General features: G+C 46.5%; 1 protein-coding gene across 2 annotated transcripts; it reads right to left on the minus strand.

The window, feature by feature from the left end:
- Positions 1–139: 139 nt before the first annotated feature.
- Positions 140–15,713, minus strand: il21r.1 (interleukin 21 receptor, tandem duplicate 1). 2 transcript variants are annotated; one of them, XM_077599457.1, is made up of 10 exons: positions 15,317–15,713; positions 6,067–6,208; positions 5,825–5,910; positions 4,830–4,938; positions 3,810–3,967; positions 3,300–3,430; positions 3,039–3,216; positions 1,706–1,805; positions 1,058–1,151; positions 140–731 (listed from the first exon to the last, which is right to left on the minus strand). In XM_077599457.1, exons 3-10 carry the CDS (start codon positions 5,874–5,876, stop codon positions 270–272), a joined length of 1,284 nt encoding a protein of 427 aa, XP_077455583.1. In that variant the 5' UTR covers positions 5,877–5,910; positions 6,067–6,208; positions 15,317–15,713; the 3' UTR covers positions 140–269. The 2 variants fall into 2 exon arrangements, with proteins under 2 accessions (XP_077455583.1, XP_077455582.1); XM_077599456.1 differs by having other exon boundaries at positions 6,067–6,211.
- Positions 15,714–15,909: the final 196 nt, after the last annotated feature.

The following is a 15,909-nucleotide window of genomic DNA, read 5'->3' on the forward strand; positions in this document are numbered from 1 at the left end:
ATCCATTTCCCCCCGAAATGGTTTCATTCAATCATTCATATTCATTTCAAATTATTTTGGCCTTTTTTATTATCACAAAATCTACACGGGCGACACAAATACTACAATTGGCTCTTGGGCTATGAGTTTAAGACACTAGTACTTATGAATGTAATTTATTTTAAAAAATCTGTCAATATAAGGGATTCTGTTTGATTTAAGTTACAAATCAAAAAGGTACACAGACATCAAATCTGACATACGTGGAAAAGGCAGACTTGTGCGACTACTCAAGCGTTGAACGCGCCTTGGTGGTCACTACCCATAATCCATTGCTTGACGTAGTGGGAATGCGAGACGAGGCTCTCATCTGGGAAATCACTCGGCTGTCGGGCGCCCGATCGGCTGGGACTGGCGCGTTCCCTGAAAACGCCGCCCACCGTGTCCAATTCCAAGCGGGGGTAGGTGTCGTCCCACGGCGGGGATTTGTCCGCCGCCTCCCGACCGTCCGTGGCGGCGTCCTCTTCCGACAGCTGCCTGAAATCGGGAGCGTTGTCGTCGTCTCCTCCTCGCACGGTCACTGTGTCGATGGAAGCGTGGCCCTTTTCCACCGGTACGACGAGGTAACGGAGGAGGCGGGGCTGGCCTCCGGAGTCGGGCTCCTCCTCGGCGGCGGCGGCGGCGGTCGGCGTATCCGTCGCCGTGGCATTCCGCAACAAGTCGTGCTCGCCGAACACAGGTTTCACCCACTCCTGGCGAACATGGATTTTCCCAAAATGCAGAAGCAGCATTTGATTGGACGTCAAATAAGTGAGTCACGATTGAATTGGAATGTCAGCACAATGACTTTGATGAGCAGGTCACCCCGACCAAGATGCCAACATCTTGGTCGGGGCCACGAATGCTCCTTTCTCGCCAAAGCCGTGAATTGAAAAAAATCTATTTAAAGACTGGAAACGCAGACGCTGAGAGCTCAAACTCCATTTTTTCGGGTGATTGTGAAAACAATCTAAATGTGAATGTGTGAAAAGGAGAAAGAAAGGCCACGGGGCGGTGAAAAAGTTCAGCACTTTGTCACCTTGAAGTCGCCTCCGTAGTCCAGGTAGAGCGGCTGGAAGAAGTCGTTTGGCCTGCACACCGAGACGCTCCTTCGCAGTCTTTTCAGCCACCGCCTGGCAAACGTAACATTTGGAAGGTGAAACGGAATTGACCGGGAGGAACCGTGGTCGCCCGTCCCACCGACGATTACGATGAGAAATGGATGGATTTGAAACGTGAACGAGCAAAGAGCGCTTTTCTCCAACATCCCCCAAAAAGGTGTACGCTAACGCTAGCCTAGCTGCTTGAACGTGTTAAATTGTCCCTCGCTATGGGTGGCTGTTGGCCTCTTTTGGCTGGCCACCATTTCCGCCTGCTTCCCACAGTTGGCCGGGATGCGATCCGGCACCCCACGTGACACTCGTGAGGATGAGTGGTACAGAAACATGAAAGATGGAAACGTTTCCAAGAGCAGATATATTGTCGAGCGGCATTCTGCTTGGGTTTCCTCTCTCTCGGGTGTTTTTTTTTCCGTTTCTCGTGGAAAGAAAGTAAGGTGTTACATTTGCAGGCGTGCCGCTTCCTGTCGAGCGCGCGTTCATTTGCGGGCGGTTTCTCACTCCGCCAAGGCCAAACGTGACCCCACGCACCGGCCAAGCGCGGAGAATGTCCAGGGTTTGGTACTCACCGCTTTCGAGGGCAGGCCAGGAGGAACACCAGGGCCAGCGCCGTGACCGCCCCCGCCGGGATGAAGACGGCCAAGAGGGCGTGTGGGCGCCATCCTCTCGCTAGAGTTGAAAAATGGCCCGCCGTCGACGGACGTCCCATCCCGTCGAACCGGGGGAGGGCCCAAAACCAAAGTCGGTTCGCCGGGATGGGACGTCCGTCTCCGTCGAGGGCGGAGAGGGAGTTAAGAGGCGTGGCCTAGCGCAGTCATTTTCAATACGGTGAAAAATATCTATTTTTTAAATAACAGGGGTTTCCTCCCTAATAAAAGGAATTATAACTGTTGTATAAATGATTCCACCATCAAGTACACTACTCCACTTTTGAGCTTCTAGGACACCAGTGACGGGCCGTCAGGGCCTTCAAGGCCTTCTCTGCTGGCCTAAGAAATATCTGAATCATATTATATTTTGTCCATGAAGACTTATGAAATAAATCCAAATGGTCTGTTAGCTTCCTTTCATTGTTTTTCCCCCTGGTTGCACTGCTTCCAGGTGTGTGTTTTCATATTGAAGCATTGAACCAATCACATTTGAGCCATTATTTGTTGCCAGGGTCAGAAATCTGCCTGAAGGCCTTCACAATCGGTTCTGCAGGCTCTGCTGCATTAAACAAGCGTCGATAAGACTGTTGCTTTAACCAATCACATTTCGAGTTGGCAACACCACAATGCCTTGTCGCAGGGATAAGTCATCGCTTTCACCAACTATGATTGGCTAGTGATTAGCCAGAGCTACCAAACTGTATCTGGAGCGAGCTGCACAAGCAAATATATTGTGGGTGTTGATTTAAAGCCATTTTCAAGACGGACTACACCAGGAATACGACAGGACAGGCTCGAGTTTCAGCATTAGCTTGGATGGCCATAGAAAAGAAGGAAGAAAGAAAGGAGGATGGATATTGTGTACAGTTAAAAAGGATTTTTGGGGAGTAAAATATGGCTACATTCCTAAATAATATTTCAATTGTGGGCCTGGTTCTGATATCTGAAAAGCTCCAGTGTTTGTATTTAATCACTAAATGCTGCTAGGGAGTGGATTTTACCCGTTGAAGGCGCTACGAGAAAATGCACGGAGCGCCACTGTAGGACACTTTTCTAAAAAGTACTTCTCTCCAAGGCACAGCCAAGGAAAACCCGGAGTCGGGGTTACGACAACCGTAGCTCGTAGTTGGATTTCCAGAACATTTTGGATTGTGACAATAAAGGCATTCAATTCTAGTGGTTTGCTGGCAGCAACTAACAATGATCTTTTAGCCTAGCCTAGCCACGTTTTGTTTGAGTTTTTTGTTCTTACCCGCCACGTCAGCCGAGGTCCAATGGACGGAGGAGCTCCAGTCGCTCCAGGGGCCCTGCGACGGGTTCTCGGGGCACCACTTGGCCCGCACGTCCGCGCGAAACCGGGCGCCGGGCGGCAGCCCGTCGCGCCTCACCGCCAGGAACCTCCCGTCCGCCGCCAAGGAGCGAGCCGGGTTCTGACGCGGGCGGGCAGAGGATCGGATCGGGGCTTTTGGGCGCTTTGGCGGGGGACCACGACCTCTGAACGGACGGACCTTACCGGCCAGGGACCCCGGATTCGCAGGCTGTAGCCCAGGCACTGGTCGTGGGCGTCGGCGTGCTCCCACGTGATGTTGAGGCCGCCGTCGGGGGAGCCGGTCGCTCGGACGTCGTGGGGCGCCGCCGGTTTCACTGAAATTGGGGAAAGTCACTCGTTTCCAATCGTGACGCTTCATTTAACTGCTAACGCCAACTTTTATTTTGTTGGTGTACGCTCGTTCTTTCGCCCCCTGCCGTCAAAACGTCACCGTCCCCGGCGACCAATGAGTTAAAATGCCCCAAAAGCGACAGGAAGTGACCCGGAAATGCCCCCAAATCAGCAGAAAGTGACTCGAAATGCACCAGCTGTCAGATACATCAAGACATAAGTCGCACTTGAGTATTAGTGGCGGGCCCAGCCAAAATGATAAAAAAGGAGCGACTTATAGTCCGGAAAATACGGTAAATAGCAAGTGCTTTGACATCATGGGTTGGGAGATAAGCTCGCTTGGCGTTTTTTTTTAAGGCTTACCCGCGTTGTAGAGCGCCCAGCTGGACGAATCGCCGCCGACCGCCGTGGTGCAATCGGTCCCTACGGCGGCGATGTCGTTCAGCCCTGGGGGGTACGCCACGCACCAGGGGCGGGGAGGCGTTAGCAGACAGCCGCCGACCGCGTGGAGCTCTCCGTCGCTGCAGGGGTGGCACGTGAGTTGGCGGTGTAGGAAGTGGCGTGTGCCGTCGGACGGGGAACCCGGACATTTTGTCGACGGACACTTGGTCGACGGACACTTGGTCGAGCGGACGTTTGGTCGCCGGACAGTTCGTCGACCAGACAATTCGTCGCCGGACACTTGGTCGCCAGACAGGTGGCCTAACCTTAACCACTATTAAAGAAGACCAAGGAAATTCACATATTCTTTATTAAATTCGTTATGAAGTATGCCAAAAATACTGCATCTCTGACTTTGATATAGACGCACACGTTTGATTTTAAATCAAGCAATCCATTGTCCTTTCAAAGAACAAATTCTATTGACTATTAATAGGAGCGAATGGGCCTGTTCTTAAAATGGCCGACAAGCGACGACGTCTAGCTCCGTCGCCTCACAACGCGCATGGGAAATCTAGTCTGTATACACCATACCTATGGGAATACCAAGCAAAAAAAAAAGAAGGAAGACGACGAAGAATATGTGAATTTCCTTTGTCTTATAAATTAATAAAATCATTTTATTTATTGCCTTTTATTTTGAAAATGGAGCGTTCAACGTAGGAACCCCGTTTGGTGCGTAGTGTGTGTAGAGAGCAGCCCATTTCGTACTTGCACACGCCCAAATCTTAATGTGTTTGTGTTGTCTGGCGAGTTTTTGCTGTTTTATTTTTTTTTAATAAAAGAATTTGTGAATTTCCTTTGTCTTCTTTAATAGTGGTTAAGGTTAGGCCAACTGTTCGGCGACCAAGTGTCCGTTCGACCAAACGTCCGGGGACCAAGTGTCCGTCGACGAAACGTCCGGTCACGGTCGGACGGGCTTTGGCCGGACGCTCGCAATACCTGCAGTTGACGCGGAGGCGTAGCGGGCGCGCCGGACCGCGGGCGCACGAGCAGTTGATCAGGACCTTGTAGTCGGTGAAGCAGGAGACGCCACAGACGGACGAATCCGCTGCGGAAAAGCCAGACCCCCCCCCCCCAAAATTCAATCAAATAAAAAAATTAAGTCAGATGGGCGTTTTCCGCTCGGTGTCAACACTCCAAAAAATACCGTCTTTTAAACTACAGAAAAAATGGAATGAATTTGTTTTGTAATAAATTTAAAAAAAAATGACATTTAGATTTTTAAAACAAATTGAAATACATTTCAAATAAATTCCGTGTTTTCACTCATTTCATTTTGCTTCATTCGTGAAAAAAGACAATTAGATTAGAGAATATTAACTTTCAAGACGAAACAAAAATGCTCATTATTATGAGATGCAACATCAATTAAAAGCTGAGATTCAATGTTTTTTTAAATACAAGATAATATAATTTTCATTAATTTTTAAAATGCATACCCAATTCATTCAAAATATTTTCAGTTTCTTCTCTCTTTAAATCTCTCGGAAAAGGAAAATCAGATATTAAATAAATATTTCCTTTTAACGAGGCTAAAAAATATTTATGACCACGTTTGATAGTACATCAATGAAAACCACAAATGAAATGTTTTCTTTTCATCATTTATTTGAAAAAAAAAGTAAAATTATTTTATAAAAGTGACTAAATTGATGAAAAATAATTTTGACTGTTCCACCTCTTGTTTTATTTCTCTTTCACTAACAAATCAACATTAGAATAGAAAATATTTACTTTTGAGAGGCTCCAAAAATACCCCATACCATTTTTTAATACTACATGAAGAAATAAAAATAACTAACATACTAGTACCTATGTGTTACCCCAAAAATTCACCAATCTTGAAAAAAAAAAGAAATACATTTAAAATACATGATTAAAAATGCATTCTCTTTTTATGAATAAGGAAAAAAGAGAAGTAAACAATGACTTACCACTTTGTATATTTATCAGGAGGTCCCAAAATAGCCAGACGAGGGCCGCCATGGAACGAGTCCGCAAAAAGTGGGACGCACAGCCGCTAAAATGCAAGAAAAAATGGATTTAAAAGAAACGTCATCACTTGAAAACAAACACTATAAAAAGATCTCTTAGAAAGACCAAGAAAGTCATGTGACGCTCAAACGGAATTTAAATGGCATTTTTTTAAACAGAAATAAGTTGAAATAAGTCTCACCTTTAATTTTGGAGACAAAAGAAAAGCTGCCCAGTGGCCGCCAAAAAATGCGTGATGCCAAATGTGCTCACGTGGCCTTTTGCACACAGCCACTTCCTGTATTTACACTTGAAGGCATCTTTGTCGTCTCCAGTTGTTTCGTCTTCTGAAGAAGAAGAAGAAGAAAACAATGAAATATATTCCAAATGGGGCTTTCTAAAAAGCACGTGGCCGTCTGGTGAATGTCACATACGTAACTCCTGTTGATTTTGCCCTGTGTTTCACAACCAAACCAAAGCCCTTTCAGTTTTGGAATGATAACAACATTTGGTTGGCGCTCGAGAATAAACTTTAAAAGGGACTTCCTGTGAATGAAGGTGTGAAACAGCCCATTTCAATGACAAATCACTTTCTTTCTATGTCATTTGTGTGAGCATGAATGGAAAAGAATTGTAATGTATTCGCAACAGCCATTTGCAGGTGAAAAATGGCACGAAAATATAATACCCAAAGAGGCCAAAGTGGAAGTACCGTAGTGTTGTAATTGAATCGTTTCGCCACTAGAGGTCCCTGCCTCGACGACGTTGAGTATTCCACGCCAATAATGCCAGCCTGACAGAGTTTTTTGTTTTAACTGTGTACTTATTATTTACCGATTAATTGTGAGTCACTTTCTATACATTTATGGATATTCTACGTCACTTCTTGCTCAGTAACCCAAACTTTATATCATTCAATAACATATAATTTCCCCCAAAGTGGCCTAAAAAAGACCCAAAATGAACCGGAAGGGACCCAAAATTAACAGTAAATGATCTGAAATGGTCTAAAATCATCAGGAAGTGACCCAAAATCAACATTAGATGACCTGTAATTTCCCCAAAGTGACCTAGGAAAAGCCCCAAATCAACCGGAAGTGACCCAAAATTACCCGGAAGTGAGCCAAAATCAACCTAAAATGACCTAAAATGCCCATAAAATGAGCTCCTTGGCCGTCAATGACAGCACCGAACGCCATTATTTTAACTTGGAGGCAGTCAACGAACACGGGTGACTTCCTGTTTATCTTGAGTTCCTTCTTGTTGACATTCCCAGGTCACTTGCCGCTGAGTAATCCAAAATCAACAAAAAGTGACCTATAAACTCCCCGGGATCAACGGCATTTGACCCCAAAACGAACCGGTCGACCGCTAATCGACGGCCACGGAACCTCCCGCTTCGAAGGAATTGGACGCGGGTCGCCGCAACCAGTTGGTTTTTCCAACCGTAGGAATCGGCGTTCGCCAGCCGCCGATTCGAGGCCACGCTACCAATCTCCGACTGGCGGCCGGCTCTCCTTAAAAAGGTCACGATCGTTCTCGTGTGCCTAAATAGGTTTGTTTTTTACCTTTTTGCGCTTTCTTAGGAGGAAGACATCCGTAAACAATTCATATTTTCAAATATTATTCCTTTAGAGCCGTACTCAGAATTTAAAAGTAAAAATACATGAAAATGTTTGCATTTATGAATCATTTCACCACTTTGAAAGTAAAAAAGGTCTATTTTGAGAACATTTTTTTCTCTGTTGCTAATCAATGAGTATAAATGAGAGTATGCATTCAGAAGAGTATCATGAAGAAAAATTTGTGTCGGCGTGAGGCTCCCATTGGTGCGTTCGGGACTTGGGTCTCTCACCAGCGGTTCCCATATTTCACGACAGGTTAGCGGAGAGCCATATACACCCATCAAAGGAGCCACATACGGCTCCCGAGCCATAGGTTCCCTACCCCTGCTCTGGAGGATCTGTGTGTGTGTGTGTGAGTGAGCTGACCCGCAAACGACGTAGCAAAGCGGTGGAGGTGTCGCTGCCGTGGGTGGGGGGGGGCGGATGCGGGGAGTGGGCTTGCGGGCCGGCAAGTGTCGAGGCGGAAAATTTGTCCGCCCGTACTTTGGTCGGGTCAGAAACGCAACTCTCTTTCTCTCTCTTTCTCTCTGTCGGCGGGCCAGACGCAGAAGCGGCGGCAATTTGTGCGATTTCACAGCTCAGCGCTTCCCTAAGAATGGTGACAGCCGTACGCCGGGATGCCAGCCGGCCAAAGAATGGGAGAAGTTGGCCGCCGAGCCACGGTCCCGAGGCCCAAACGCCGCCTTTCAAAGTCCAAATAATAGGCGGGCGGCGTGGCGCTTTTTTTTTTTTTCGTCGCCTCGTCCTCCTTTTCATGAACGCTTTTCTCTCGGTGTGGGGGGGGGGGGGGGGGGGGGGGGGGCGTGGGGGTGGGTGAATGTGTGGTGGTCAAAATACATTTTAAAGTCACTTGCTGCGGTCATTCAATGTCCTGGCGGTTAGGGGCGGAGTCTTTTGCGGAAGATGCCAAAGGACGCGGCGGGTCGTCGGAGGCTTCTCTTGACGAGAGCCGTCGCCCGAGTGCGCCGTTTTGAGTGCGGGGTCAAGAGAGGGTTCCAGGGGAGCGGCGGGGGCGACGGGGGACGGGGGTGGGCGGGGCCAGGACATCTGTTGGGGCTTTGGAGAGGTCAGCCACGGGACAGGAACCCGTCTTAATCCTCCCAGCTGGGCCCGCAGGAGAGGATTTGGACCCGTGCTGGCCCGGGCTCAAAGCCACCACGCAAGCTAATTGAGCCGGCGTAAGAGAGGGAAAAAAAAAGAAAAAAAAAGCCACGCTCGCTGCTAACCATGCGGCGCTTTGACGTCCGATTCAATTTGACCGGGAGGGAAGGCAGCCAATCGGTATTTTTTTTTTAATTTGGAGGAATACAGAGAGAGAGAGAGTTCATTTTTCTCGCTGTTAATCCTCACAAGTCACAGGGGGGTGCTGGAGGCTATCCCAATCAACTACGGGCTGACACACTGTTTCGGTGGCCAGCCAATCACAGGGCACACAAGGAAACAAACAACCAATACAACCAATCACTCGTAGCCAGGGAAAGTTAAGCTACAATTAGCCTAGCGTGCATGTTTTGGGGGACGTGGGAGGAGCAAGTGGAGAAAAGCCACGCAAGCCCGGGGCCAACGGGCAAAGGCCACACAGTGGGATCGAACCCAGGACCCCGGAATCGTGAGAGCGACGCGCTAACCACGAGGCACGTCTTTTTGGTGCAGAAAATGAAATGATGTCTGTTTTGGGAAATCATCTACTTTGGACATACTTCATGCTACAAATGATATTGTTTTAGTAGTGCAAGTCCACAAATGATAGGAATCTTGCGAGATGGTTACGATTGCCCCGGTTTGACCTCGGCGGGCCATCCACGCGCCACCGCGGCGGCCCTCCACGTTAGCTGGCCTTTCTGGGCGGCGGCCGAGCCAAATGCGCTTTTGGCGCGGGGTCGCCGACAAGGTCAATATGGCGGGCGGCGCATAAATTCAAAGTGCCAAGACTTTCTTCTTTCAAAATCAAGCCATCGCCCCCTAAAAAAATGGTCACTTTAATGGTTGAACTTTGATTTTTTTCGCAATTTCATTTTTATGCCTATTGATTGTGAAGAATTTGAGGCGAGGTTGCCTTGGCAAAAAAACGTGTTTTCGGAATCATGTGAGTAATCCTGAAAAAGAGCAAAAACAATCCGGTCTCCAAATTTGTGCAAAAAAAAAAACATGCTTTTCTCTTTGAGGGTAATCCGGCAAACAGACCAAACAACTCTTTGGTGGAATTATGGAATTAGCAAATAGCACATTAAGAGCCCGGACGGAATTCAAGCGCACCACCGAAAAAAATCATTTCTTTTTCCTTTTAAAAGCTTCTTCTACAACCACGCGAGCTTTAATCTCAAACGCGAACCCCAACCCCATTTTTTTTTTTATTATGAAGCGATGGAAAATCCCAACGAAATTGCTCCTACTGTATTTACCCACATATAAGCGGCCCCACGCATAAGACGCACCCTTAAAATGGTTAAATTTTTACAATTTCTCACGTATAAGCCGCCCTGTGATTCCCAATTTTCACCTCCATATACAAGGTTTTAATAGGGAGTATAAATGTGTTACTTTGATGTAAAATCTTAAGGAAAATCATCAAGTCACGTGGTATTGTATGAATCAAAAGCACATGATTAGGGTCAATATCATAAGGAAGTGTGTAATTCATCCAGTCATGGTTGTTGTTTTTTACTGCAAAACAGAAAATAACCCACAAATAGTAAATGTTACTTTTCCGACATCTACTGGTGAAAAAGAGTATAGCAAGTCTTGTGCGGATATAAAGCGTACCCTTGATTCAGTCATTTTTTTTGTTACAAATACGGCTTGTGAGAAAATATGGTACTTTTCAAGGCGTGTCAATGGCAACCGAAGAGTTAATCCCGCCCCCATCCTCCATTTCCATCGGCACCCCCCGCCAGCGACGCGGTGACCTTAACCCTCGCGCGCGGTGGGGTCGCTTAACCTTGAACCCAATTACAAGATAGGGTTACTTAAGCGTGACCCGCCATTTATTGGCGGGGGCGCCGTAAAAAGCCGATAGGCCATTCCGTTTGTCGTGCGAGGGTGAGAGTCAGCAAAAAAGATGGCTGCCGAGATGGCAGGTGCTTTTGTCTGCAAAATAAGGCTATAATAATATATGTATATATTTTTTAATATTCGCCAAAAATCTTAAATTGCTTCTGGAAAAAGAATACATTTGAAAATATTTTTTTCAGTGAGGATTTTTTGAACATGCTTTTCTGTATTTATGGACTCGAAAACGAATGGATGAATAAATCGATATGGGAAGTATAGATAATTTTTTTGCAGTGACGAGAAATGCGGACAAAGGCTTATTATTGTTTAACATTTTTTCCAATATATTTATAAAAGCTGCACACTAGTTGTCCACTAAATACATGAAAGTTATTGGGAAAATTATTTTTTATTATTTGAACCAATACTTCTGCTGATTGTTAAAGAAAATGGGAATAGGAAGAGTTCCATTTTTTTCACTCTTTTGGCACTATAAGTAAATAGTACATCACTTGAACCTGGGCACTTCTTATAGTGATCCATTTATTAAATAAATAAAAAAGTATCCATGTCGGCGTAAAAGAACGATTTTCTTTGCGAATGATTTTTTTTCCACGCTCTTTACAAGAGAGCAGAAGAAAGACGCATTAAAAAGGAGCTAAAAATACCTCATTTTAACACACTCGCCTGCTTCTGCCACAACGCGGGTCAAACTGGAGACAAAAGATCAGCTGAGTGCGTTCGTGTGTGTGTGTGTGTGCGCATGTTTCGTAGTTAAAGCGAGGGGGGGGAAATGTACGTGTTCTGGACATGGCCCGCTGACCGCCCGTTGAACCTCCCCCTGAACTCAGCATGAACCCAAACTTGATGATCTCCACTCAGAGAGTGACACACACACACACACACACACACACACACATTTACACACACACACACACACACACACACATTTACACACACACACACACACGCACACACCGGTGTCCTTACTGTTAATGCACTTACTGTACATACATGGGGATTTTTCTTCTTTTTCCTCTGAGGGAAAGTGTTCTCGTTTCAAGCAATGTGTCTTGGGATTTCATATAAAAACATAACATTTTGTGTATTTGAACGGAAAAATGTTGCCGCAAACTATTTCACTTGCCCAAAGAAACGTGGCTAGCTTAATGCTAACGTGTGTTGAGAAAGGACATTGAAGAGCTTCTTCAAATGAGCATAGTTACTTTCTTTCAATCAACATTTTTTCAATGTGGTGAAATCAAGTGCAAAATGGATAAAAAAAATGATATGAAGCAATCACATGACATGAGCTTTTTCTTTGGATTTTTAACATTTAAATAAAATGACGAAAAAACTTTGTAGTCATTTAAAAAAAAAACGAACTGAAGCTGCACCTAGCGTTAGCGAGACGGACAAGTGTACCCGCCGCACGCGGAATGAAGCACACGTGAAAAAGTCCCGTGAGAGCCGGCCGCCGGCCCGTGACCGCCGTCTGAACTTTCCCACCGGTCAATCGGCGCCGTCCACCTCGGGTCAAGCGCGCGTCGATACCCAAAAAGTCCGCCGGTCTAATGGAAAGCGGGCGGATTAGCTTCCGTGCGTCCGGGAAATCATCTTTGTGCTCGATCGGACGCCGGACAGGTGGCGAACGGTTCCGGCGCTACATGTCGACGTTAGTTAACGCCATTTTAGCTCACGAATGTTCCAATGAATTTTCCCATGACTAACATAGACCCTAAACTAGTGGAAATGTTTGGTCCTAATTCCTATGAAACAGCGCCATTTTTTATGGGAGGAGCATACGGATGACCTACTGGGTTCCAATCTTTTGTGTTTTTGGTTCATTTGACAAAACACAGGACTCAGCAAAGTCCAATTTATGGAATTCAGTGAATACCCTGAAGTGGTATAGTAGTAGTACATGTTCAAGCGCAACAAATGTGACCTTTTTTATTCAATTGGCCCCTCCCCCTTTGAAACATGTGGCGCTGTCATGGCAGCCAATGATTTGAAATGCAAAATGAAATGCGCCTTAGCCAGATCGCGTGCTATTTTATGACTGGTCACGACAAGCTCGCTTTCCCCCGTTTAATCCGATCGTCCGTCTGTCCGTCAGCTCAACACCAGATAGAACCCGAGCCATCACGCTGACCCGTCCGTGACCCGCTGGCTGGCTCGCCGGGGGGGGGGGACGCCGCTACTGTTACATAGCTAGCGTGCGTGCGAGCGGTCGCATTGACTTTTTGACACCGCGGCCCGACTTGGAGCGCTTTACGTTTGAGAGTAGACGGCGATTCATTAAGGAGCATACGTATTATTTCCGGCTGGCGGCCTGACAGAATACACCTTTGCAGATAGCGTCTTTTCCGCCTGCACCCGAACGCCTCGTCGCCAACTCTCTCGAGGTATCCGTAGTAAACAAACGGAACTCGCTCGTCCTAACGCCGATGTGAGTCTGTCGTGGTCGATATTTTTATTTTATCGACGTAAAACCTCAATTGAATTTCCAAATATTTTGATTTTAGGGCTCTTCGTTCCTGTTCACAGGTCACTTCCTGTTGAACGTAAGGCCTTTTCGATTGCTTTTTTTAAATTTTGGGGCATATTCAGGTGACTTTCTGATGTATTTGTGGCATTACAAGGTTACTTCCTGTCAATTCTGGGTCATTCCACGTTTAGTTCATGTTCCTTGGTCACTTCCTGTTGATTTTGGGTCACTTTCTGATGTATTTGCGGCATTAAATGGTCACTTCCCGTCAAAGTTGAATCATTTCCTGTTGACGTTAGGGCCTTTCCTGGTTGCTTCCTGTTTATTGGTCACGACTGTTGATTGATGGGCACATGACGTCACTTTCTGTTGATTTTGGGTCACTTTCTGATGTATTTATGGCATTAAGGGCTGAGTTCCTGTTGATTACAGTCACATAGTTACCCAAATTAGCCCCGATGTAGTACCGCCTTTTACCACAAGGCGCGTTTGCAAAAAATGTCCCTGGGTGGGCAATGATGAAGCCTGCGTGTTCCGGAGAGTGAAATGAAAGCGAGGGGCGGACGGGCGCTATTGTTCCGCCCGGGCGCGCATCCTCGTCGGCGCCAATTAGCGCAGCTGTGACCCGCGGCGTCCGGGTCAGCGCTTCGCGGCTCGGCGAGACAAAAGGAAACGTCGCCCCGGAATCCGCGCTCCCAATTAGCGAGGGCGCACAATGGCGCAGGTGAGAAGTCGGACGGATCGGGGCGTCGCGCTCGCGGGGACGGCGCGAGACGCTTGACGCGGAGAGCCCGGCCGACGTGGCGAACGGAATGCCCCGGAACTTGGAACTCGTAAGCGGCAAAACCGTTTGGACCGACCGGCTTGGCTGCCACCCAATGAATGGCCGCCATGCGGCAGGTCGTTTATAGCGCCATCAAAACCTAATTTGAGTCTGAAACACGCATTGAGTTCATTTTTTTAGTGTTTATTTGATTGGTTATTTATTTGTTAGTCTCTTAGTCCCCCACAGCTGCCTAAAACAATTTCAAAATGTCTGCCATTTCGTTGAAATAGAGAGGAAGAGCAAAAAAAGAGGGCTTAAAAATGCCCATTTTTGTGTGCAAATTCCCAGTCCATCACGCTCCATTTGCTTTCCGCCCCGGCGTGAATTGGACGCGTCGGTCGTCGTGGTTACCGCGAACAAGGCAAAACACTGACTGGAGCCCGCGGGCCGTGCGAACGCGACTTAGTGGGTCAAACGCTGCCCACGGGCGGACAACCCGCGCACATGAACACGTGTGCGCACGCGCGCCCACTAAAAATAAACCATCTGCAATATTTAACTTAGTGACCCAGAAAGGCGCCCCGGCGTAATCGCCTGTTTGCGCTAGCTCGCCGCCGCGGCCATGATATCATGAGGCCGCGCGCGCCCAAAAAAATAAATATGGGGACTCACTGGTTGCCATTGACGACGCCGGACGCCAAAACATTAGCATTCGCGGCCTGTTTGAATGAATGGGTTGGGGATGCTAATGAGAACATTTTTGGTCACTTCCTTGTTTATTCATTTTAGAATTGGTGTTCGATTTTTCCTGTTAAGTTTAGATCACTACCTGTTGATTTAGGGTGACTTTTTATACATTTTGGGGGAGTCCAGGATCATTTCCTGTAAATTTTAGATTGTTTCCTGTTGATTTCAGGGGATTTCGGGGTCACTTTGTTTATTTTGGGTACATATTGGGGGATTTCCAGGTCACTTTCTGCCAACCCTTTAAATGGGATGGACGTCCAGCCCCGTCAAGTTTGTCATACGAAAGATTTATTTTTGCCAATAACCTTGCGGGAACGGCCACTGGTGGAAAATGGTGCACCAAATAGATACACATCACCCCCCGCTCCACTTACTACAAATCCTAAAAGTAAGTGGTGGCCTGCAATGTATGGCAGCATGAATATTAATGCGGGACAAAGTTGCCGCCAAGCAAAATATTAATATTGATGGCCAGCCCAATTGCTAATGGAGGCTTTGCGGAAGACGTCCGAGCCTGAAATCTGAAATTCTTTGCTTTTTTTACTCTTTCAGCGCCATTGACCGGTCGGTGTCCAATCATCCTTCCGTACGCTGAAATTTATTGACATTATTAGCCATATTTTGATGAATCTATCCGTAGGACAAATTTAAAAACACACGAATAAACTTAAAATGTGTGCAACCTGAATCAGCTCAACCCTCAATCTCTATTTTATGGCTATAAAACATTTACTGCAGCGACAACACATACAAAATACATCAGTAATAACCTCAAGAAATTGCAATATTATTAGGGAACGTAGCCACATGTTAATAAAATGATTTTACTCACCAAAAATCATTTTTAGTTGTCCTTTCTTTCCCCGAGAAGATTTCGGATGGATTAGGGCTGACAGGCTAACTAGCTAGCTTCGGAGTTTTCTTGAGGGTCTCTTCATTGAAAAGTCCGTCTAGAAAATGGCTTTGACCGTAAATAACTGCCAGAAAATCCCCTTCTTCTCCCTCTTCGGCCATTGTGGGCTGACAAAGGCGTCATTAAAACAAAACAACAATATATTAGCTGGTGCAGCTCGCTACAGGTGCAGTTTGCTAGCGCTAGCTAGCTTGTACTCTCTCTCTCACTATTCAATTTCAGGGTGGGAAAACGCAGACGTTTCCGTACGCTTCCCAGAAGGCCTTGGTGTCGCCAACTCCAATTCTGATTGGTTAAAGTAATTGTCTGCTGGACCGACGACAGATTTCTGATCCTGGCAACAAATATGAGCTCAAAATGTGATTGGTTAAATGCTTAAATATGAAGACACAATACGGAAGTAGCGCAACTGGGGGAAAAGCAATGGAAGGAAGCTGACATAATTATTTAATAATTATGAATGGACGTCAAATAATTAACACCAGTCTATGATTAAGATATTTTTAAGACAT

Source organism: Stigmatopora argus, chromosome 4, assembly GCF_051989625.1.
Source record: "Stigmatopora argus isolate UIUO_Sarg chromosome 4, RoL_Sarg_1.0, whole genome shotgun sequence".
In the NCBI taxonomy this organism is placed as follows: Eukaryota; Metazoa; Chordata; class Actinopteri; order Syngnathiformes; family Syngnathidae; genus Stigmatopora; species Stigmatopora argus.